Below are 24851 nucleotides of genomic sequence, written 5' to 3'. Positions count from 1 at the left end.
CTTTCAAATCCACTTATATTCAAATGCAACCTCATAAAGTTGAAATAAATGATACCTGACTTCTAAGAAATATGTACCTAGCTCTTTAAAAAGTTCCTAGAAGTGTAGATAGGTGGCTACATGGATTTTTAAAGCACTTACGTGCTAAATTGTCAGGAGGGTTTGCATCTTCAGATACCTTACTATCCAAATATCTTTGCCCTGTTGCATTTAAGCAAACTAACCAGACCCTAGCTGCTTAAATCAAAATGTTCCTAATAGAGCATATTTGCATGCAAACATATAAATGAGGTGAACAGAACAGGGAAAATAGTGTTCACAGGACTCATGTATGCAGCTTTAGGATGGATTCATAGGACGGAGCAGGCTCCTGGCAGTCAAGAAATTGTACTCTCTCCATTATGAGACACCTCTGTGAAGCTTTTATTACAAGTTTTGATTCAGCTCCTACTTTATATTAAGAGGAAGGTAGATTTCAATCTGAGTTTTAGGTAGCACAATAGACAGAAAGTTAGAAGAGCATTATAACATTATACAAAATATTCCAGAAATTTTAAGGAGAGAATGAGAGTAATTTCTAGGTTAGGGTATGCATCCATGTGGTGAGGTATGTGGGTTTTCGTCCCTAGGAGAGGGACTTTTTGCATTCAAGATCCTCCAGCCCAATGGCTAGGGATAAGAGAGATTTCAAAATTGTGTCAGGCAAGGGAGTAATTGAATTTTTCTCACCATGCTCTGAATGAGAGCCCTCATGACTACTACCACTTCAAAAACATTCAAAACTCCAGTGCAAGCTCTAGTGAATAGTTTTGAAATGGCAAAAAGGTATTTAAATTACATCACCAACTACCAAAATATCTGATACACTCTTATGCAAGGACTTGCCAGCTCTGCTTTTGCACCTACCCACGGCTCTTACTTACACACTCCACAAACTTTTATGCTGCCTGCAGTGTTTCTGACATGACAAATAGCTCTGTTCCCCCACTGCATATGAGCAGCTGCACTAACCCTTTGTTACCATAGTAAAGACTTGCCTGGTACTGTGGGTTCATTCAAACACACAGCAAACATCCAGCAACAACCACCACCTGCAGCGTCCCCTGGAGAAGTAAGGCTTTACACCTCATCCTCTCGCTGCCTGCAAGGTACCCTATAGGAGACAGTAGACTCCTGCAGCTGACGGAGGAAGAGGCAGGTAAAAAAGGTGCTGACTTGGTAAGAAAGGAATAGGCAGTGGCTATGGAAGATCAGATTTCATGGTGGGATGAAGTATTTTCTTTTAGGAAGTGAATGGCACCTGCTGCATAGTTTTTGAATGCTGCTGCAGTATTTGAATGTCTATTATTGGATATGAATAACAGTCCCTGAAAAAATGCCAATGAAATAAGTCTACATTCAAGAAAATATTTTCTTTCAAGTACGATTAAGAAATAAAACAGCTCCAGTTGAAGGAATCATTAACTGCTGCTGAAACCAAGTCTGAATTTTCACAACCCCCCCGCTTTCTTCTGAAGTCACGAATGTTGGGAACAGACTTGAGACTCAACTCTAGGATTTACTTCATCCAAGTACACACAGTTTTCTAAGCCTATTTCTTAAAAAATTTCTCAGAGAAAAATCAGAGTCAGGAAAAAATGTCATTATGTGCTTAATGAACCAAGAACCCTATGGGAAATTACTGATACTTATGGGAACTAGGTTTACAAAACTCAAACCTAAAAGTACATGGATTCTGACTTAGGAAAAAAAAAGTCAGAATTCTTGTTTTTGTTGTTAAACTTGACAATATTTACAGCTGGTCATGGCTTGCCAGTGGATAGACAGATCCTGCAGTGGAACACTCCCAGTTTTCTATTATCAGTTTCCACCACAAAGAAGGGTGACCTTTATGTGTCTAGAAGCACCCTCCTGCCAAAAGCGCTGCAAGGCTATTTCAGCTTTAACCTGTAACTTTCAAAGACCTCTAGAAGCAATAATCAAAATAAGCTTCACAACACCTGTGTGAACCAACTAAACAATTCACCAACTATGTATTGCAATAAAGCAGCCATCTTTTTATAGGTTTATAAAGTTTCTAAACAAACATTATACAGCAACATCATACAGTAGTTTCAGATGGGAAATACACAACAATATTGAGCGAAGTATTTGCATGAATCACTGACCTGAGGCTATACTTTAGCTTACATAAAGCTCATGAGTTCATGAATGATCATATGTATTCAAAACCTCAGTACTTGAGCTTATACATAACTTGGAAACAGAAGAAGATATACTAAGAGACCAATGTGTCATGACATGGGATCATCTATGGATGAACTCTGGAATTTTCTTCTCCATTTTCTTCTCCAGGTATTCACTCTATCCAAATGCACTTAAGCAGAATTACAACATAAAAGAGGTTTTTCATATTAAGTAAATTGCAGTGTTGAAATGTAGCCCAAAAGACATATATTTTAACTAAATATTTCATATAATCACAGGGTCAGCAGCCTCCACTATTGTCTCTCTGTATTTCCCATACTTCACAAATTGAAAATAATAGTTATACCATTGCACAAAGACATAAATAACAACCATAAACCGTACAAAGCTCTGAAGATGCATTGGCGAAGGTAGGATAATTAAAATTGAAACCACCATTTTAAAATGAAAATTTAGAATGTTTGATGTGTTTGTTGATGATACTCGATCTTGTAATGTTTCAATGAGTATGTGTTTAGGTTGCAATCAGTTAAAAATACATGAAGAAATACATAGTACAAACTTGTTTACAGAGCAAAAATAAATTAAAAGTTCACTATGAAACTAATGCTGTTATTTTCTCCAGCCTCAGTGTTTGTTTTTTTCTTTTCTGATTCTAAGACAATTTACATTGATATCCTTCATTCTATTTACATTCTTATTAATACCATGCTTGATAACCCTGTCATTTATATTTATCCTCAGACAAGTCCTATGAAATAGTGTTATCCTCCTCATTCTGTTCCAGATGAGAAAGATTAAATGACTCGCAGGCTTATTTCGTAGCCACCTTCCTCTTCAACCTCTCCTTAAGCCCAGTTCCATTGCCTGATATTTGTCTTCTTTGGCACATTCATTATTTCCCTCCTAATAACTTTTAAATATATATATATATAAACTCATTAATATTATCTTTTTTAAATGACAGAAATCTGTCATGACTCATTCACTTACATTAAGTTGAATATTAGAAACAAGACCTGTAAATAATGAGAATGGAAGAGAAATATACAGATGCACTATTTCATAAAGGTGTTTATCTTCTGGCAAATGTTAAAAGTATCACAATCTAAAATGACACTATTTTTACAGCTCTACTGTCTAAAGCAAAATGTGTCATAAAATATTTCTTATGATAATAAGTTATGAAATTTGCACCATTTTAATTTCTTCATGCATTTATACTTCAGTGTTACTGATGTTTGATTAACTTCAGCTGGTTAACATCAACTTTAATGCTATCTTATTTACAAGTGTTGTTTTACACATTGTAAATTTTTATGCTTTTGAGATTACATAATAGGTTTTTACTGGTAACTCTTGAAAGAAGTGATTTATAAGGATACAAAGGTACAACTATTTCCTTAGCATGCCTCCCTCATATGGGTAGTCATAACATGAGAAATCTATGGCTCTTACCCCCCCATTTTATACACTTGAACAACAGTGGATGCAGAAGTTACATCAGGAGTGTTTTCAGTGGAGGCTGAGTGGCAGAAGATCAAAGTTGGCGTTAGGGAGGAAAATCAGGTCTTAAATTCCAATGCCATGTGACAGTAAGCACGTTGCCATCCTGGTGTAGAGGTTAGATAGACAAGTGCTGCTGAGAAAAACTGTTCATATACTGGTGTGTGAAAATTATCTTCACTGAGATTCTTTACAAAGACCACCAAAACCAACATCATCTACTGATTGCAAGGAGAAAGATACTTAACATTTGCGGAAGGTGAATTACTCTTTTCCCTTCTCTCCTTGCAGTGGGATAACTGGGAAGACCTGATTGTTCATTGGTGCCTCTGTAAACCAGTTCAGCTCAGTAAGCCTGCAGAATCCTTTTCCTTTTAACTAGTTGTTTTTTTGTTTTTTTTTTTTTTTTCCAAATTAGCAAGCTGAATTGAATCCCTGAGTCAGATAAGCACCTGAGCTAACAGAAGGGAAGCGGAAGGAGCTTGCAGACCAGCCTGGGGACAGGGGAGGGGTGGAAGAGCTGGCTGGTAGACACTCAGATGTGCATCTTCCATGATCAACATTAAATTACAGTTAGTGGGGATACATGCTATTCTTGAGGCTATCACTTTTTTTTGTTTGTTTGTTTGTTTTGTAATTCCAGGGCTGCCAATCCAACTAGATTTCTAAATGTTACATTTAAAAACAAAAGGGGGTGGTGGTGTGTATGTGTGTGCAAGAGAAGAGGCAAGTAAGAAAGCAGACTATTCAGATAAAACCAGAGTTGATGATACTCTTATATAGATAATATAACAGCACTAAATAAAATCTTGTAAATAGAAAGCCAGCCATTGTTCTTTTTAATTAGTTGTGTTGATACCATAAAACCACTAACAAAGCACTCCCATATTGCCCTCTTCCCTCAAAAAACCACCCACAAGGAAAAATTATCATCTGTAATACACTTAAAAAAGTGAAGACTGAAAAAAGTGAATATACAAATAACAATTTCCCTGAAAAGAATTTCAATCACTTGCATTAGCCTAAATTTGTTATTGTCCCAAACAAAGTGAGCACAAAACACTATCACTTTGCTAATTTAATATTTCAAACTCAATCAAGAAGACCACCTGAGCTAAATTAGATCATTGTCTATTGTATTTGAATAAAATCCAGTCTGCTTTGATCACAGTAAACCCAATAACCAACTCGAAACCACACCTATGCCAGGGACTATTGATCCTGTATTTCAGGTCCTTCTTCCAGTATTATAATTTGAAAGGGAAATGGGCATAAGACAAAAGTGTGCACATGACTGCCTACTTAAACAAACTGGATTTCTCCTGCTTGTGATGACAATGCAGCAGACTTGGTACTGTATTAGATGCCACAGAATGATTTTGCTTCCAGTCCATGCCCTTTCAAAGGTAATGGGAAGAATTAGTTTCCTTCTTATGTCTCTCTCTTATTAACATAGTTATCCAGCATGTTACTTGGCTTGAGCAATGGATTTCTGAGCACAAAAATTAATTTATTGCTTAGTATTCTGAAGCAGCATTTTCGTGTGCAGAGACCTTCATAAATGGAATAAATGTGACCTGTGGCTGCCTGCAATACCTTTATTTGACAAGACTCTGGCAGCAGTAACTAATTTTACTTTTTTCTTCTGCCAGAATTTGTTTCTGGGTTTTTTTTGTGTCTTTTGTATCTTTTTGCCTTTTTATCAGTAAGATGATGCACTTTGTATGTTCATTATGAGAACTAACTGTAATCTATGTATTTCATCAAGATTGCTTTTGTAAGAAAATGCACTCTGATTTCCTTTATAAACCGTATTCACATTTTATAATACTGGATTATAACCTATTATAATCTGGAAAAAAATAAATGAAACTTCAGTGTATTAATTACTTAAAATATGGTAACATTTAGGACAGAACACACAGATATTCAAGAGTCCTTTCTAATATGTAACTTCTAATGACTGGAAGGAAAAAGTAAAAATGGAATTACTGTTACATTTCTTCTGTTATTCTGATTTGTATAATAATGGATATATCATTAAGCTTTCTTTACTTTTAAACATTTCTTTCATTTTCAGCTTTACAAAAAAAAAAAAAAAAGATTTAATTCTATACTATTCAACATGAGCTGTTCATGACAGAAACAGTCAGGAAAAAACAAAAAACCCCAAGTATAGATCTATAGATACAAAGGATCAAAGGTCAAGCTTTGGGAAGACCTAAAAGACATTTATGGCCTCTAGATCTCTGATTTAAAAATATACTCTTGCTTGTATTTCAATTTCAGATCCTATGGAAAAATATATATAAGCATTTGGCGAAACTGTTGGGTTTAGATAATGGAGAAGTAATTATACTTAATAAAAGGAAAATAACATGCACTTAGTGTCCTGGTTTTGGCTGGGATAGAGTTAATTTTCTTCCTAGTAGCTGGTATAGTGCTGTGTTTTAGATTTAGTATGAGAATAATGTTGATAACACACCAATGTTTTAGTTGTTGTTAAGTCGTGCTTAACACTAAATCAAGGACTTTTCAGCTTCTCATGCTCTACTGACTGAGAAGGCTGGAGGTGCACAAGAATCTGGGAGGGGACACAGCCAGGACAGCTGACTCAAACTGGCCAAAGGGCTATTCCATACCATATGATGTCATGCTCAGTATATAAAGTAGGGGAAAGCTGGCTGGGGGGACACTGCTTGGGGACTGGCTGGGCATCAGTCAGTCGGTGGTGAGCAATTGCATTGTGCATCACTTGGTTTGTATATTATTGTTTATTATTATCATTATTATTACTAATAATAGTAATTTCAATTATTAAACTGTTCTTATCTCAACCCACGAGTTTTCTCACTTTACTCTTCCGATTCTTTCCTCCATCCCACCGTGGGAGGAGTGAGTGAGCGGCTGTGTGGTGCTCAGTTGCTGGCTGGGGTTAAACCATGACACTTAGTCTATTTATAATCTATTCAGATTTTGTTTCTAATATGAATACAACTCAAATGCTGCAGATGACACAGATGACCCCTTAAATGTTCAGCAGCCCATCAGTCAGGAGCAGCAGAACTTCCAAAACTAAACCAACATTAGCTTACTAGTTGAAGTATAAAATAAACAGATTTTTCAGCCCCTTTTACAGAGCCCACAGCTTCTATGCAGCCTACAGCAGCCTACAGCAGGCCTCTACCGATCTCCCTCCACAGATCACAGCACAGCCTCATCCAGGAACCAAGTATATGATACATGTGTGGCTAATGAGTCATTTCTATTTCTCAGCCTGGTCTCAGAGTTTGATATTATGTACCATATGGCCACAGCCTTCATAAATGAGGTTTCAAGGAAGTCATCTGATGGCAGACCAGATAGGTGCGAATCGATAGGTGGAAGACCTGAAAGTGGTGGTTACATGAAAGGAAAATCCTGTATAATTCTGGTCTAAGCACTTATTACGGCAGCATAAAAATGCTTTAATTTCTCTTACTGGTGTAGACACTTTAAAAGCAGAGAGGTTTATAATGATGCTTTTTCCTGGTTTTGGACTATTATTCAATTACTTTCTGCCCAGCAGAATGTAGCTGGTTTTTGCCAGCACTTCTAGTACTCCAGATGCTCTTCCATTTACTCTATCATCTTGTCTTGGACTTTCCAGCAATTGCTCTTTTGTTCATAACCTTATTTTAATCTTGATTGTGAACTCTTGTCTTTCTGTCCAAAGTTCATGCATCTCAACTATTGTGCAAATGGTCCTGCTTTGTCTAGTTTTATTGAGAAACTCATCCACCTTTCTTCATAAACCACCAAAAAAGTAACTTCTTATGGCTTCCCATCTCAGATCTTAGAGTCATGCAGAGTCTGAAGGGTGCATTCAACATAACAGACTTTTCAAATGGAAATCTAAGGCTTTTTCAAGTTTCTTTTTCAGTAAATAGAGGAAGATAGACTTATCTCGGGAGTAATTAGGAGAAGGAGTTGAACACTGAGGTCTTGAGTTACCCTTTGAAAGAGCCTTTCTCTCAGGAGTGTGAGCAAGATATTTTGACAGTGATGGAGTATGTGTGGAGAATATCATGTAAGTCATGTTTGCATGACTGTGGGCACGTACATGGTGGGCGAGGGAAGGAAGGAAGAAAGAGTCACTGGAAATGGTGCAATTACTCTCAAATCTCTTTTTAGGGACAAAGATACATGAAGAATCGTGGTCATCTGAGAAGAAAAGCATGCAGACCAGGTTTCCTGGCCTCCCTGTATCTTTCCTCTCTTGTGGATATAAAGGTAGCTTCAACCACAGTTGAAAGTGATCTTTCCAGAATGATCGTTTAAGACCATCTCTACTTGTAAGCATACAGGGAACAGGTTTTTTTCTTTCTGTCTTAAATACTCCAAACTTTTCAGTAGTTGCTTAAAGATAACTTGTGGAAACTGGAAATTGTGAACTTAAAATTAAAAAATAGCTCTTTTTGAACTCATATTGCATTGGTACTTTTTATATTGTAGGGAAAGTAATTTCTTTTGGGGGTTAAGAAAAACAGAACGTCTGCTGTCACCTAGGAGTGTTTATACTGGACTTTTTTTTCCACCTGTGAGACCATGAGGAGAAAATAACACTTATTCATCGATAGTCAACTCACAGCTGGCTTTGGCTAAAGGCTTGGCCTTTGAGTAACAGAGCCACAATTTTCAAGAAGGTAACTATGGATCTCATGTTTAATGGTATCCACCATTCCAAAAAGACACCAGCAACAGATTATTGTATAGCAGATGCTGAAAATCCCTGACCATGAAACTACATAAATCCAAAAGTCTGTTTTGTCTTAGCCACACAGCTTATACCATCATTATGGCTGAATCCATGGACTGCCATTACTCCATACTTTTTTTGCTCGTTACCAATTTTTATAAGTTTAAAGATTTTGATGAAAGGACCTTACCCGTGCCTTCTGCTCCATCTCCATCATTAATCTTTCATGTTGCTCTGCTATTGCCAGTGTTGCAGAATGGACTTTCTGATATATCATTTCCCCTTCTCGTGTCTGAAAGGTGAATAGCCCTTCTCCTGTGTCACACATCCTGCAGTGAGATTTAAGCAGAACAGAAGGAAAAAAAAAATGAGTACTGTGTAATTTTTACCTAACTATTATAAAAAGTGCACACCTTGCAGTAGAGAATTCTGTCATTTGTAGTTAAACTCTGGGATTCTGAACATTCACAGTTATTTTTACCATTGAAGAGAGACATATTCCAAGAGATGTGCAGAACTTTGTGAATGTAACCTTTAAATTCAGTTTTAATCATCCTCTGGATAGTGAGAAAGAAGTCTTATCATAGAGTAAAAACTTGAGGTAATACAGTCAGCTATTTATGGCATTGTTTCAAAAGTCTGCACTGGTAAGTGGAAGCTAAATTTAATTCTCTTAACCAATTGATGCCAGAAGTACATAACACATCATGACTTTGGAAAGTTGGCATTTTAAGAGAACACTGACCAATTAAAAATGCTATTGTGGCTGATTACTGCAAAGAAGCTGTATTGAAAGACAGCATTAAGAGGGTTAGATTATAACTGTCTCTGTTAGTACATATATGTGAGGCAACGTCTAAAGCTATCCTGATAATTACAAAAGCCATTCAGTCTATTTGACAATACAAACAGTATTTCTGTAGTATAAGAAGATTAAATAGTGAAAAAAAAAACAGAAATAAAATTTACTTTCTTCATTTGAGAGAGCAACTGCTATTATCTGTGATATAGCTGTGGCATTATGCTGAGGAAGAAGAGTGGTATATGGTAAGTGCAACAACAAAGAGGTCTGGGAAATATAGAAAATGTTAGAAAAATGTTAAAAAATGTTACAACAATGTTAGATTATTGAGTGACTGTTACTTCAAGGATGTGTTAAACAGCAGTGCAATTAAACATATTTATATCAATAGTTCCATTACATTATCAGCGTCTGATTTCTGTATTTTTATAGAATTCTTCTTGCACTTTTAGAAATTGAATTTAAAAATCCTTTTTATTTGGTCTGATACTTCCTGTAAACATTTTCAGTTATCTGTAATAGAAAATTGTTGACCTGAGTCACTGATGCATAACATTCTTAAGCAATAGAAAGACTTTGCTTTGCTTTAAAATACCGTATTCCTTTAACGTTTTAGTTGTTTACATTATTTATAAAGACATCTGTTTTTTTAATACCCAAGCACCTTTAACGTGGCCCAGAAAGCCCAAGAATTAAAAAACATTTTAGAAAAATGTGTCTAAAATAGTCTAGCATTCTAACAGAAATTGTTGGAGGCAGAAACAGATAAAACAGAGGTGCTTCTGGAAGATACCTGGTGAAAATACTTAGTAGTGATGAATTGAGGTGTTGAAAAGAAAGTCATAGTCTTCAGAATATATGATCCACAATATTATACATATGGATATTATCTGTAATTCTGGAATAAAAATAGTCTTCCCCATCCCAAGACATAAAGAAAATACAATTCACTTTGTAGACAGGTATTACTGGATCAGTATTAATGTGGTGTACCAATTAACAGATTAAAAAAGAAAAGCTTTTGTATTAAATTCCAATGGAGATCAGGATCCCTAGTGTAAACATATAAGGTATTTTATATCCTTAGCCACAATTCTCTAAAGAGCTTCTGGTAGAAATAAAACATCTCCAGAGTTTTGCAACATTAAGGCAACAGCCTTTCAGATCCCTCAGGGCATCATATAGCTGGTACTCTGCTTTTGTGTAAAGAGATCTTAATAAAATTCAAGCAGCGTGAAATGGAAAGTCTGGAAAAAATGACGAGGTTTCAGAAACTGAAGCAAAATATGATCTTTTTGTTGGTTTCAGAGGATGAAAAATCCTATGGGGATAAAAACAAGGAAGCAGGCAACCGGGCATGATTAAGATTCAGGAATTAAGCCTCTTGTTTTGACTGAGCAAAACCTAGCCACCACCACTGCCGACCAGACCAGGGTCTGTACTGCCTGCATGAGCCCTGGGTGGAGGCAGCGGTGTGGGCTGCGGCACTGCCCCGGCACCTTGACCACCACACAGGACAGTGCCAGGGGGCCCTGCTTCCCAACCACAATGGGTGACTGTGGCAGACGTGTCACGCCAATGTTGGAAAGTGATTGATGGCAGCCTCCCCGTGTCCGGATTATGGGCTTCCCTGGCTAACAATGGATGATATGTACACAGCCACTCAAAACTGGAGGTTGAGGAGAATTATGGGCATCATTTTTTAAAGTGCTGAATTCCCCTAACTCACTTTGAAGTTTAACAGGACTTAAAGGACCCAAGAATGAAGCAATCAGTACCTGGCAAGTCTGAGCTCTGTAAAAGCAAAAATTCTTAGAATAAACACTTGAAAGACAACGCAGTCATTGGCCCAAGCCAGCACAGGTTCACGAGGGGAAAGTCCTACTTGACAAACTTCATTTCCTTCTATGACAAGGTTACCCACCTAGTTAACCAAGGGAAGCCAGTCGATGTAATCTTTTTGGACTTCAGTAAAGCCTTCAATACTGTCTCTCACAGTATCCTCCTGGACAAAATGTCCAGCTTACAGCTGGATAAACACATAATGCAATGGAAGAGCAATTGGCTGATGGGTCAGGCTCGAAAGGTTATAGTAAATGCGGTTACATCGGGCTGGCAACCAGTCACTAGCGGGGTTCCGCAGGGATCCATCTTAGGGCCAGTGCTCTTCCATATCTTCATAAATGACTTGGATGCAGGACTTGAAGGTTTGCTATCTAAATTTGCCGATGACACAAAATTGGCAGGAGCCATGGACACTCTTGAGGGCAGAGAGGCCCTGCAGAGAGATCTGGACAAATTAGACAGCTGGGCAATCACCAACCATATGAAGTTTAACAAGGGCAAGTGCTGGATTTTGCACCTGAGACATGGCAACCCTGGATGTACATACAGACTGGGGAATGAGAGGCTGGAGAGCAGCCCCGTGGAGAGGGATCTGGGGGTTCTGGTCAATGACAAGTTGAACATGAGCCAACAGTGTGTCCTGACAGCCAGGAGGGCCAACCGTGTCCTGGGGTGCATCAAGCACTGTATTGCTAGCTTGTTGAGGGAGGTGATTGTCCCGCTCTACTCTGCATTGGCGCGGCCTTATCTTGAGTACTGTGTGCAGTTTTGGGCGCCACAGTACAAAAAGGATACAAAGCTGCTAGAGAGTGTCCAGAGGAGGGCCAGAAAGATGGTGAGGGGTTTAGAGGGGAAGCCATATGAGGAGCGGCTGAAGTCACTTGGTCTGTTCAGGAAGATATGCCAGGGGAGGTTTAGGTTGGACATCAGGAAAATGTTCTTCACCCAAAGGGTGGTGGAGCGTTGGAACAAGCTTCCCCAGCGAGGTAGTCACGGTGCCAAGCCTGACAACATTTAAGAAGCATTTGGACAACACCCTCAGACACATGGTGTGATTTTTGGGCTTGTCCTATGCAGGGACAGGAGTTGGACTCAATGATCCTTGTGGGTCCCTTCCAACCCGTGACATGCTATGATTCTATGATTCTATGATTATTTCTTCCATCTAAACTTGTTATTAGTAATCTGTATCCCAAGGAGATGAATCCCTTTGCCATAGTGAAGTTTTCCTGTTCAGCTCCTCAGGATGTTCTTGCTTTACTCAGATGAAAATCTGAGTTTAGACCTTCTAGTCTAGTCTAGTCTAGTCTAGTCTCCTAGTCTAGTATTTTCTTTTCTATTTTCTGTTCTATTCTATTCTAGTTACAACATCAAGAGCAGTGGCGTGTTTTAGGGTTAGTTTCAGTCTTTTTAGAACAAGGAAAAGCAAACTAAAATAGAAGCACTCCTATGCATGATGGAGATGTGGACAGGGAAAGATGTAAGTGTGCTCTCCTAAGCTTAAGAGTTTTGCTGAAAAAACAGAGGGCCTTTACTTATCTGACCAATGGGAATGGACAAGCCCATGAGCTTAAACATGCTTCTTGTTCTATTTACAGTCAAAACATAGCAGAACAACTAAACTGTTTTCGCAACAGCCTCTACTAGATGCCAGGTAACTGTCCATTTAAAACTACAGTTTCCAGTTTAGCTTTGCTAATGTGTTGCTTTATTATGACTGAAAGTGAAGTAACTGTGGGTAAATTCAAATTTCTCAAAGCACAAATGGCTGTTTAGTTGCATCCTGTTTTGGTTACTATGAATTATATTTTACAATCAATCAAATAATTGCTGCTTGCAACTTTTCTCAAAACCTTTAAAAACCTCTATGTTTTCTACCAACCTTTTAAAATGAAAAATGACCTATTCCAAAGCATAGATCACAACTTGTCAAAATTATTACTTTTTGTTTTTCTGCAGAAGTTTTCTTTATTTTTGATACTTAATAAACAAAAACTTGATTATAATTTTATGTCAATTTAATAACATCTTCATAACTTTTACATTTCCTAGAACCACTTTAGAGAAAAGACAGAAAAAAAGTTTGGGCCTCTTCTTTTCCTGATACTCTCACAGTTATGCACTGCAGCCCAACCAACTCAGTATGACCGTCACTGTCAAAAAACTTCACTGATTTCATATACTTCAATTTTTTGATGAGAGACTTAACAGTCTGCGGATGCTTGAAAAACGCTGATGTCAGCTTCTCTATTTCTGTTTTTTCCAACTTTGAAACAGGAATGGCATTAACCTATACTTTAAGATATTTAAGGATTCAGTGCATTAAAACATATGAAATGCTTTGACTGAAATAGGAAAGTGCATTTTTTTTTCTGCGTTATTATAGAATGGTATAACCAGGCAGATAACGAAACCAGTAGATAGTGTTGCAAATCATCGTAAATTTTTTACTTCTTAAAATACTGCCACAGCTTTTCACAACCGTCACTGTTAGCTGAGAGAAGGTGAGAGCTAAGCTTGTGGCCCAGGACAAACTGGATTCAGAGGTCAACAGTGAAAGTTCTTGTTTTTACTCAAAGATAAGGCTTCTATTCAAGCCAAAGAGATTTTCCCACCAGTATCGCCAGGCATATGGAAAGGAACAGGAAGACCTACCTCATCAACACATGGCTTGGAGGCTGGTGCCAGAGGTGGAATTTTGGGGTTTTCGACCATGGGGCAGTTTAGATGGCACCAGGCCTGCTGGAGACAGATGGCGTTCACCTGTCGCAAGCGGGGAGAAGGATTCTGGCTCAGGAGTTAGCAGGCCTCATTGAGAGAGCTTTAAACTAGATGCAAAGGGGGAAGGGGATGAAACCAGGTTTGTTTGGGACGAGCCTAGGGGTGGCATGCCTGTGTTGGAGAAGAGATCAATAGCCCAACTGAAGTGCATTTACACCAATGCACGCAGCATGGGCAATAAACAGGAGGAGCTGGAAGCCATTGTGTGGCAGGAAAACTATGATGTGGTCACCATCACAGAAACATGGTGGGATGACTCACACAACTGGAGTGCTGCAATGGATGGCTACAAGCTCTTTAGAAGGGACAGGCTAGGAAGGAGAGGGGGAGGGGTAGCCCTGTATGTTAGAGAGTGTTTTGATTGTCTAGAGCTTAATGACAGTAATGATAAGGTTGAGTGCGTATGGGTAAAGAACAGAGGGAAGGCTAACAAGGCAGATATCCTGGTGGGAGTCCAGACCACCCAACCAGGATGAAGAAACAGATGAAGCATTCTACAAGCGGTTGGCTGAAGTCTCACAATCTCTAGCCCTTGTTCTCGTGGGAGACTTCAACTTACCAGATATCTGCTGGAAATACAACACAGCCGAGAGAAAGAAGTCTTGGAGGTTCCTGGAGTGTGTGGAAGATAACTTCCTGACACAGCTGGTAAGCGAGCCAACCAGGGGAGGTGCCCCACTGGACCTGCTGTTTACGAACAGAGAAGGCCTGGTGGGTGATGTGGTGGTTGGAGGCTGTCTTGGGCTCAGAGACCATGAAATGATAGAGTTTTCAATTCTAGAAGAGATAAGGAAGGGGGTCAGCCAGACCACTACCCTGAACTTTAGAAGGGCCGACTTTGGGCTGTTCAGGAATCTGGTTAACAGAGTCCCTTGGGAGGCAGCCCTGAAAGGGCAAAGGAGTCCAGGAAATCTGGACGTTATTCAAGGAGGAAATCTCAAAGGCGCAGGAGAGGCCGTCCCCATGTGCCGCAAGTCGAGCAGGTGGGGGAGAAGACCGGCCTGGCTGAACAGGGAGCTTTGGCTGGAACTCAGGAAAAAAAGGAGAGCCTACCACCTTTGGAAGAAGGGGCAGGTGACTCAGGGGGATTACAAGGATGTTGTGAGGATATGCAGGGAGAAGATCAGAAAGGCGAAGGTGTAGCTGGAACTTAAACTGGCCACTGCCATTAAAGACAACAAAAAAAGTTTTTATAAATATGTCAGTGACAAAAGGAGGGCCAGGGAGAATCTCTCTCCTTTGTTGGATGCAGAAGGTAACCTTGCCACGAAGGATGAGGAGAAGGCTGAGGTACTTAATGCCTTTTTTGCCTCAGTCTTTAATAGTCAAGCTAGTCATCCTCTGGTTTTTCAGGCCCCTGAGCTGGGAGATGGAGATAGGATGCAGAATGAAGTCCCAGTTGTCGAAGAGATGGCAGTCACTGACCTGCTCCTCCACCTGGATGTGCAGAAGTCCATGGGGCCAGATGGGATCCACCCAAGGATACTGAGGGAGCTGGCAGAGGAGCTTGCCAAGTCACTCTCCATTATTTATCAGCAGTCCTGGTCAACTGGGAAGGTCCCAGATGACTGGAAGCTAGCAAACATGATGCCCCTCTACAAGAAGGGTCGGAAGGAGGATCCGGGGAACTACAGGCCTGTCAGCCTGACCTCGGTGCTGGGGAAGGTCATGGAGTAGATCATCTTGAGTGCCATTATGCAGCAAGTGCGGGACAACCGAGGGATTGGGCCCAGCCAGCATGGGTTTATGAAAGGGAGATCCTGTTTCACTAACCTGGTCTCCAGTTACACTCACAAGGTGACCAGTTTAGTGGATGAGGGGAAGGCTGTGGATGTTGTCTACTTGGACTTTAGTAAGGCCTTTGACACTGTCTCCCACAGCATTCTCCTGGAGAAGTTGGCTGCTCACGGCTTGGATAGGTGCACTCTGTGCTGGGTTAAAAACTGGCTGGATGGCCAAGCCCAGAGAGTGGTGGTAAATGGAGCCCAATCCAGCTGGCGACCAGTCACGAGTGGTGTTCCCTAGGGCTCAGTGTTAGGTCCGGTCCTGTTCAATATTTTCATTGATGATCTGGATGAGGGGATTGAGTGCACCCTCAGGAATTTTGCAGATGACACCAAGCTGGGTGGAAGCATTTATCTGCTGGAGTGCTGGAAAGCCCTACAGAGGGACCTGGACAGGCTGGATCATTGGGCCGGGGCCAACTGTATGAGATTCAACAAGGCTGAGTGCTGGGTCCTGCGCTTCAGTCACAACAACCCCATGCAATGCTACAGGCTTGGGGAAGAGTGGCTGGAGAGCTGCCTGGCAGAAAAAGACCTGGGGGTGTTGGTTGACAGCTGCCTGAACATGAGCCAGCAATGTGCCCAGGTGGCCAAGAGGGCCAATGGCATCCTGGCCTATATCAAGAATAGTGTGGCCAGCAGGACCAGGGAGGTGATAGTGCCCCTGTACTTGGCATTGGTGAGGCCGCACCTCGAGTCCTGTGTTCATTTTTGGGCCCCTCACTACAAGAAGGACATGGAGGTGCTGTAGCGTGTCCAGAGGAGGGCAACGAAGCTGGTGAAGGGTCTAGAGCACAAGTCTTATGAGGAGTGGCTGAGGGAGCTGGGGTTGTTTAGCCTGGAGAAGAGGAGGCTCAGAGGAGACCTTATTGGTCTCTACAACTCCCTGAAAGGAGGTTGTAGCAAGGTGGGGGTCGGTCTTGTCTCCCTAGTAACGAGTGATAGGACAAGAGGAAACTGCCTCAAGCTGCGCCAGGGGAGGTTTAGGTTAGACATTAAGAAAAACTTCTTCACCGAAAGGGTGGTCAAGCATTGGAACAGGCTACCCAGGGAAGTGGTTGAGTCTCCATCCCTGGAGGTATTTAAAAGACAGGTAGACATGGTGCTCGAGGACATAGTATAGATGGACTTGACAGTGTTAGGTTAACGGTTGGACTCGATGATCTTAAGTGTCTTTTCCAACCTTGACGATTCTATGATTCTATGATTGTATTTTTTCAACATTTCCCAAATTCACACAATGGTTTCCCACTGCCTCTGCTCACTACAGTAACTTCAGTCTTTTAGAGCAGAATTAATACTATATATTAACCTTGTAGAATTCCCTTCCAAAATGAAACTTTGTTGACTTTATTTGACCACCATTTACATGTGGTACTTTTTCCCAAATAGAGGTTCATGCTGTCATGCCGTGGTTGAAATATTTTAAAAGTTTAACAGTGCAATATTCAGCAACTGCGTAAGAGGATAAGAATTTAACATCTCAAACTCATTTCACTATTTTGGTAAAGGGTAAAATGCATTTTCACAGTAATGAAGGTTGTCTGAAAACTGAGATGATTGGAAACATTATTTGCTAGAAGTCCTTGGTTTAAATAAAGGATAAATGACAATTGTAACTAGGAAATTTTTAGTTCTTCATATATCTAAATCTAATTTTTCAATGGATTTGAATGATTTCTTTTTACCCACAAATAATTTAGCATTACAGAAATAATGGCTCATTTGTCAATTCATTACTCAAAAATATATAAAACTACATACAAATAACTAAAAAAAAGGTGAACATTCTCAAATATACACTGAAAAAATATCATCTAAAAATTTTACTGTTAATAACTAATTACTATTAATAATTATAGCTATTAATAACTAATGCATAATAAATAACTACTACCCTAGTTTAGCATTTCTAGTTCTTTAAATAAAAATGGACTTTAAATTTTTAAATGAGAACAGATCATGAATAGGTATTGTCCAGTAATCAGAGTGCTAAAAGGTACCAGTACCAAACTGGATGTAATTGCTGTTGCATAGTCTGCACTTAATGTCAAAAAGCTGTTTACTCAGACACTTCAAGGCCCAGAAATGAACTTAGTGTTTATTTCCTGTATGCTGAAGAAGGTGCTACATATGGGACCAGCCCTGTAACTGTCACATGATGAGTAGTAAATAAAAGATGGCGTTTCTTTCAAGCTGTGGCTGTCATTCAGGATAGAACTAATTGATATGCAATATTTAACTCTGAACTGAGACACTTATTTCATGTGTTGTTACAGCTTTGATTTTCTAAAAAGTGGTGGAAACTAGCAATTTTGCCTGCAATTTAATTAGATTATCAGAGGAGACACAAACACTCTCTCTCTTGTGGTTATCTATCTTTTGTTCTTTCCTTGTTTGTTGTTACCTCAACTTGAGCTAAGCCATTTTGACAGAAATCCTGATTTTTCTTTGTGTGCAAGGACGTTACACACAACATATACTAAAGGCAGGCTAGTTGACCAGTAGATCTCACTAAGAAATGAATACAAATCTCCCCTGAGGGTCCAAATTCTTTGCTCATTCCAGCCTTCAACACATGTTAGCTTGCTTCCTCCCAAAGTTGTTCTTTTCTGAGAAAACTAAAAAAAGCAAAGAAAGCAAATAAACCCTTTGTGGCTGGGGCATATTTAGAGAAAAACCTCCCTTTATACCTAGGAATACTTATCAAAACAACTGTAAAATAAACTATGTACATTTTTATAAAATGGTAAGTCAACTTCTATGTTGAAAGGATAGAAAATAGAGGAAGAAATAAGAATATGTTGATAAGAATCCTAACTTACAATAAAGCAGGCAAAATATGGATACACTTGGTGGGGGAATCAATAAGAAAAAAGATAACTAGGATATGTATGGGACCTAGGAAAGGTCTATGGATGAAGCAGAGAGAAGAAAATTAATGGGAAATGTGCACAAAGTGTAATTAATTCAGGTATAGATTGTCGACAGCAGATGTGGTTGAAAGACCTAAAGTTGGGACAAGGTTGGTGAAAGAGGGGAAAATGTCCTATGAAAGATATGTGAAAGGGAAATTAAGATCACCAACACGAAGCACAGCACTGATATAAGGGCCAACATCCAGAACAAGTAGACACAGACTCTCTAAATCTTCTGAGTGTGGCTTGTTACTCATACCCTATGTGAATAATGAGTTAGGTTGCCATGCTCTGCTGTCAGCATTTCAGAGTTTTATCCGAAGTGTCAGACAGGTATCCTGGCAATTTTATGATCTGAGAAGCAAATAATGAAAATTATCTGATATATGAGGCATCTGTCTGCCCCCCTTAATGATGGTTATTTATTGGCAATATATAAAACATGAAAAGTAATTATGCATAATATCTACTAATTGCTGGCTGTAGACATTTCTCCATAACATTTATTGTCATGTTGTTGCACGTCAGCTGAGGAGGGTAACTTTCCACTGTTCTTGCATACGCTCATGAGATATAGACAGCAGTGTTTAATCTTAAATTAACTTTTTTTCATGTGGAATCTTCCTGAATTTGGCCTGAGTTAATACAGGGAACATGGAGTATTACCACACCTCTGATATGGCTCAGTAACTTCTTCATGGAGTTTAGCCCTGAAGATTTGTTTCAAGGTCAGATCTTGTATTTCTTGAGTCATCCTCAGCATTTTCAACTAAAAGAACTAAAGGATCCCTCATGCCATCAAAGCAGCTTTCCTACTAAGACCATTTATGGCAACATTTTGCAACTCTGAGAAGGAAAATGCTCAGAGATTGAGTGGAAATGAGTGATGATTTACTCCCAGGTAGCTGTGATTCCATCACTTGGAGGAATCCAGCAGTCCTCCAATATTTCCTAGAGGACCTTAATTCTTTAAAAGTGATAGTTGCACATCTTTTTAAGATATTATATGCAGTCACGGTAACAAAAATCTTATGTGCTAGTCTGATGAATACGCTGCTAGTCTTTCTGAACAGAGATGCATTACCCTTCAAATTTTCCCTCTAAAAGGGAGATTTTCTATGTGAATAGTATTTTTTTCCTGATAAGATTATTTCTTTTTCTGCCTAAACCAAATGACCATTTAAGTGGTATAATATAATATAAACAAAAATTTTCCCATGAAAACATGTTTTTATTTGTTTTGTCAGATGGGAGAGATTTCTGTACAGTATTAGTGGTAATTATGCCTCTTGGGATTTTTTTTTCTTCTCATTGCCTGTGCTGCCTTTAAAATCACTGTCTCTGTTCTGCCCTCTGTGATAGTACATTTAGACTAGTGGGGCATATATCACACTGCTAAAGCTTCAGGGATACTAACCCATTCCTGCATGTCAGATGGTTTCCACTTTTTGCTTAATGGAAGTGCAGAAAGCAGGCTGTGTCTTTTTCTGGACTCTATCACTGATTGTCCACTAACACTGTAATTCTCTACTTTATTTCCACCGGGTTTATCCCTGTCCATCATAAGACATGGTGGAAGAAAAATGTATTTTATTCTTTTTCCCAAGGTTCAGTTTTGATAAGAAGGAGGTTTCTGTCTGGGATTTGTTTCAGACTGCTTTATTTGGTTGCTACCAAGTTTTCCCTTCTCATTAAACTGTTCTTATTTATATTAATTACTTTAATATATCAGAATAAATGTAACTAGTGCTGAAGAGTTAAAGTTACTGATGATAGTTGCAGTATAAAAAGCAGAAAAGCTGACTTTACTGAAGTCATGCATAAAAGGTAGAATGTGGAGATTGACATCTAATTATGAAATATATCTATATGTAGTGGTAAGTGTGCTGTGCAGAGGCTCTGGTTTCTATTTCCTAGACCCTAGAAACTAAACTATAGTGAATAAGAGAAGCAATTTTCTGGAGTCTAAGAATTTGAATCCCAAATACTTTACTGTGACTATAACTACATCTTTTGTCTTTTCCTGCTTATAGACTAGTTTCATAAAACATGACCTAGACATTTTGATGGGGAAGATTGAACTGCGCTGTTTGTGCTTTATCACCTCTAAGTAAGAAGGATTCTAGGATGCACATGCAAATTACCCTCTTGTGTCAGTATTCAGTTCATATTATTTAAGAGTAGTGTAGGTAATTAATGCATATATATATATGAAAAACAATGCACATTATAGAGATTTTTGACCCCTTAACATTTTCTTTAGAAAAATAATTGCATATATTGCACAAAAAGAGAATTTATCAAAAACAAAGAGAGGATAATAAAGCCAGTTGTTGGCATGTTCTTAAATACACAAGACATCTGCATTTTTGACAGTTTAAGTAATAGAACAAACATGAAAATGTTGTTAGATAATTAGTTCTGTTAGCTTGTAAAGCTCAGGTCTTGCTGATAATGATGACATACTATTTAACAGTGTCTTGGACGAGTATCTGTTCTTACTGTGAAAGATAAACCAAGAACTCATATATTACTATGATCATTTTAGCAGAGAAGCAGCAGTTATGATTGGCTGTACAACAAACAGACCAATGAAAAACATTGGTCTGAGAAAAATAAAGAGATTGCAAAGACTATAAACAGCTATTTTTTTTTTTTTTTTTATTAAACCTTTTCACTCATCATGGTTTGGCTATTATTTTTCATCTCACTTTTGAATGAGAGGGATATAAGTTCCAAGTCCTGGAAGCTGGGATCATATTCAAATACAGATATTTGCTACAGGACTTCTGCCATCCTGTTAAGAGCTATTATTCCTCAATGAAGACAAATACATCCCATAAAAATATTACTCAGTTCCTCTCACTGTCTTTAGTAGCAGAACACAAGTAAAGCAGCATTAATCCACATGAATACCATTGACTTTGACAAATACAAAAATGTTAAATATAAAACCCAAACAAGGCCGTTACTGGTTAAAATAAATTACAGTGCAATAATACAGGAGCCCTGTGGCAGCACATCACTACTTGTTACAACAGAAGCAATAAAATTTAGTGGCCCAGGATCTTTATTTTCTTCTTTTTTTTTCCTTTTGGAGCCCTAAAGTCATTGTTATGTTCAGGACTACTCCTTGCCCAGGGTATTGTGGATAGAAATCCTCTCAGCAGATACTCAGTAGAGTCTGAATTAATTCTGAACATGATGTGACACAATTCTGAACTTACTTATAGAATCATAGAATCATTTAGGTTGAAAAAGACCTGTAAGATCACTGAGTCCAACTGTAAATCTAACACTGCCAAGTCCACTTGATCCTCTCTCAGGAAGTAACGAGTTTTATAAGAAGGAGGCATCTGCCAGTTAACAGATGTTAGCACAGTAACAACCAAGGAACTAATTTGCATAGGTATAATTGTTCATTTACTTCATCTTTGAGGAACTTGGGGTGCTCAAAAGCTATGACACTGGACACTATTGTAAAGGTGCCAACAATATTTGGAGTAATTGATCATGCTCAACCTAAAAGTTAAACTAAAAAGAATTAATAAAAGCTAGTTTTGCATCTGCACATAGCAACAAATATGATATTAGGAATTTAACATAGGACCACATTTGAAATGATCTACAAGAGGATTTGTTCTATAATGCCTCAATAACCTCTCATCTCTGTATTGAATGCTATTGAAAACACATGGCACCTACCATGATGCAGACAGATATTGTGTTTGTGTCATTATTCTCCTTTTTATTTTGACAGCAAGCATAGGAAACAGGTATGTTGAGCATTTTGATCAAAGTATATCCACTGAAGGAGAGGAGGGAAAATTTCTGGAGGGCTGAACAGGAATGAACTAATACAATTAACATTTTTTGATGGATGAATAATATCAAGACAATAGAAGTAAAAACTATTAAGGAACTAATACGGAGCCAGGTTTAGAACCATAGAACCAGGAAAAAAAGCGAATTAGTCACACTTAATTATAATGTGTATTCAAAACATCAGTTTTCCCAGTTTATGGAAAATTAATTCTGCATTCTCTCATTTCAAAAGTGAGACACACAAAGTGCAAAGGAATGATGAAGAGAACACACTGAGCACTGTGCTGAGGTTTTTGAGTTTTGACTACTTCAAAACAAGGCATTTCAAGTGTGCCCCCTGTCCCCTCCCCTTTTAAATGCACCATCAATAACAGTTTGGGCCACTTAAAGCATTTGTGGTCAACAACTCTCTGAAACTTTCAGTACACTATGATTTTATTGTGACGGGGATTTAAACACTGCTGTCTTCTTTCAGTGTCACTCTCCATCTTCAGGGTATGAGAGCTACTGCTTTGACCGTTGTGGCCACAGAGGAATTTTCAGAAAGTCATATGCAACTATTATGGGTACACAGGGTTTGTTCAGAGACACTCACCATGCTATGTACATACACTAATGAGTAATTAACATATGCTAATGATATCCAAGGACTCATCAACACTAATCTCAAAACTGGCAGGTTGTCAACTCCAGTTTGGGAGCAGCCTGCCACAGCAGCAACCCCTAGGACAGACAAAAGCACCAGGGATGAGACAAGGCAGGGATTTGTTTTTTTTTTTAAAAAAGAGATATATTTCTCAGGTGCTGACAATAAGAACTCAAGATTTTAGCTGAAGGCCATGTTTCTGTCTAGAACTTTAACTAAACATGCATACAGACACAACTGGTCAAATAATGCCTTCAGTGGTAAACTGGATGTGCAGTAACAACATAACATCAAAAAATAATTACAGAAAATGTACAGCCCTCACCACAAGTATAAAACATTCATTGAACTTCCACCAATTTTCTACATGTGGTATTTAATTTAGAGAGGAAACACGACTTCCTTCCCACTTGCTTTAACTTTTCCTCTTTGATATAAGCCAAGCAGAAATGAAGTAGACAGATTTTCCCTATTCTCTCAATTGCAAACAGCAGCAATTCTATTATGGATCACACAACTTGCACTGCATTCACCTGGCATCTCTGACTCCAACTTTTATTGCGTATATGATATCCTTGTGTTAGTGCTTCCAGCAGTGGGAAAACTCTGTAAGGATTTCTCATTAGCCTGATAGCTAAAGTCAAGTATAGTTTGTGTTCAGGTAAGTAGCAGCTTGATAAGGGCTTGAGAAAATATTTTTTGTAAAATTTGTTACATAAAAAAAGACACTCCTTTCAATTACACAAGTAAGTGGGTAGGAAAAGGTACAAGTGGATAAAAGCAGTGTAAAAACAAACAAAGAAAGACAGTCCTGCAAAAGAAAATCATCACAAAGAATAACATGTATCAAATCATGCAGAAAAAAGACAGGAAAAGCATGCAAAAGGATGAAAAATAAGCAGAAAGCAGTATTTATAGTTTATAGTTACGTACTTGGGCTTCCCACATATTTTCCAAGAAATATCTTCTTTCTAAAACTTCATGGGTTGCAGTGGCTAGCCATTTTCTGATGTTTTGGTAAACGTGTATTTCTACCTTTTATTAACAGCAATCAGTTATGCTGATTAGGTTCTCTGAGCTGAATATCTACTATGAGTCCTGTGTGAAACTACTGGTGCTGTACTGGATAAAGACCCATCTTATGCTGTCTTTAGTGAGGATTTTGCTTAAAACAAAAAAAGGTTTAAGTAAGAATGGCCATTTTGCGTATGTGCCACTATCTATTCTTGGTAAATATTCCTTCAGACTAGTTTTCTGCATAACACAAGATGCTGCTAATTGACAAGAAATGCACCTTGACAAGTTCAGCAGAAGACAGGAAAAGCAAAGACTGCAAAACATATTTGGGATAGTGGAATCTAAAAGTATGAAGTGCATCTTCTCTAATGGATAAAATTTTTAAGTACAGCATGCCTGCTCTCTTCCCAGGGAACTTGGGGAATTGTTAGAAAGCAAAATGAAAAAAGCAATCGTCCTTTGCTGTGAAAAAACCACTAACAAGCTATTCTTACACTGGAGCTTACTCATCTAGTTCAATATTTCAGAGTTTAGGCTTCTACTGTTCTATACTGCCTTAGTAATATTTTTATAAGAAATCTATAGCAGCCATGGAACTGCTCTGAACACTGGAATGTGTCAATCCCTTCTGTCCATGATTCTGTATGCCAGGTTTACAAAATCCATAAACTATAGATGCAATACCTACTGGCTTCATTGAACATTTATACATAGCTATCCAAAAAGGAAGCACTATAGGTGGCAGAAGAGGAAGGGTACAAATCCCTTATAGACAGAATGA

At 38.6% G+C, this 24851-nt stretch overlaps 1 protein-coding gene across 1 annotated transcript in view; it reads right to left on the bottom strand.

The window, feature by feature from the left end:
* Positions 1–24851, bottom strand: part of DOK6 (docking protein 6) — a gene marked incomplete at both ends in the record, with an annotated part of 260265 nt that overhangs the window by 56497 nt on the left and 178917 nt on the right. Inside the window, one exon of the mRNA XM_082304009.1 lies at positions 8643–8781. Within this exon, the coding sequence (XP_082160135.1) occupies positions 8643–8781 (139 nt within the window). The remainder of the gene's footprint in view (positions 1–8642; positions 8782–24851) is intronic.

This window comes from Platalea leucorodia (assembly GCF_965183815.1).
Source record: "Platalea leucorodia genome assembly, chromosome: 1".
NCBI classification, from domain to species: Eukaryota; Metazoa; Chordata; class Aves; order Pelecaniformes; family Threskiornithidae; genus Platalea; species Platalea leucorodia.
The sequence above is the reverse complement of the archived record's forward strand: the minus strand, read 5'-3'. Positions and strand labels throughout refer to the sequence as shown.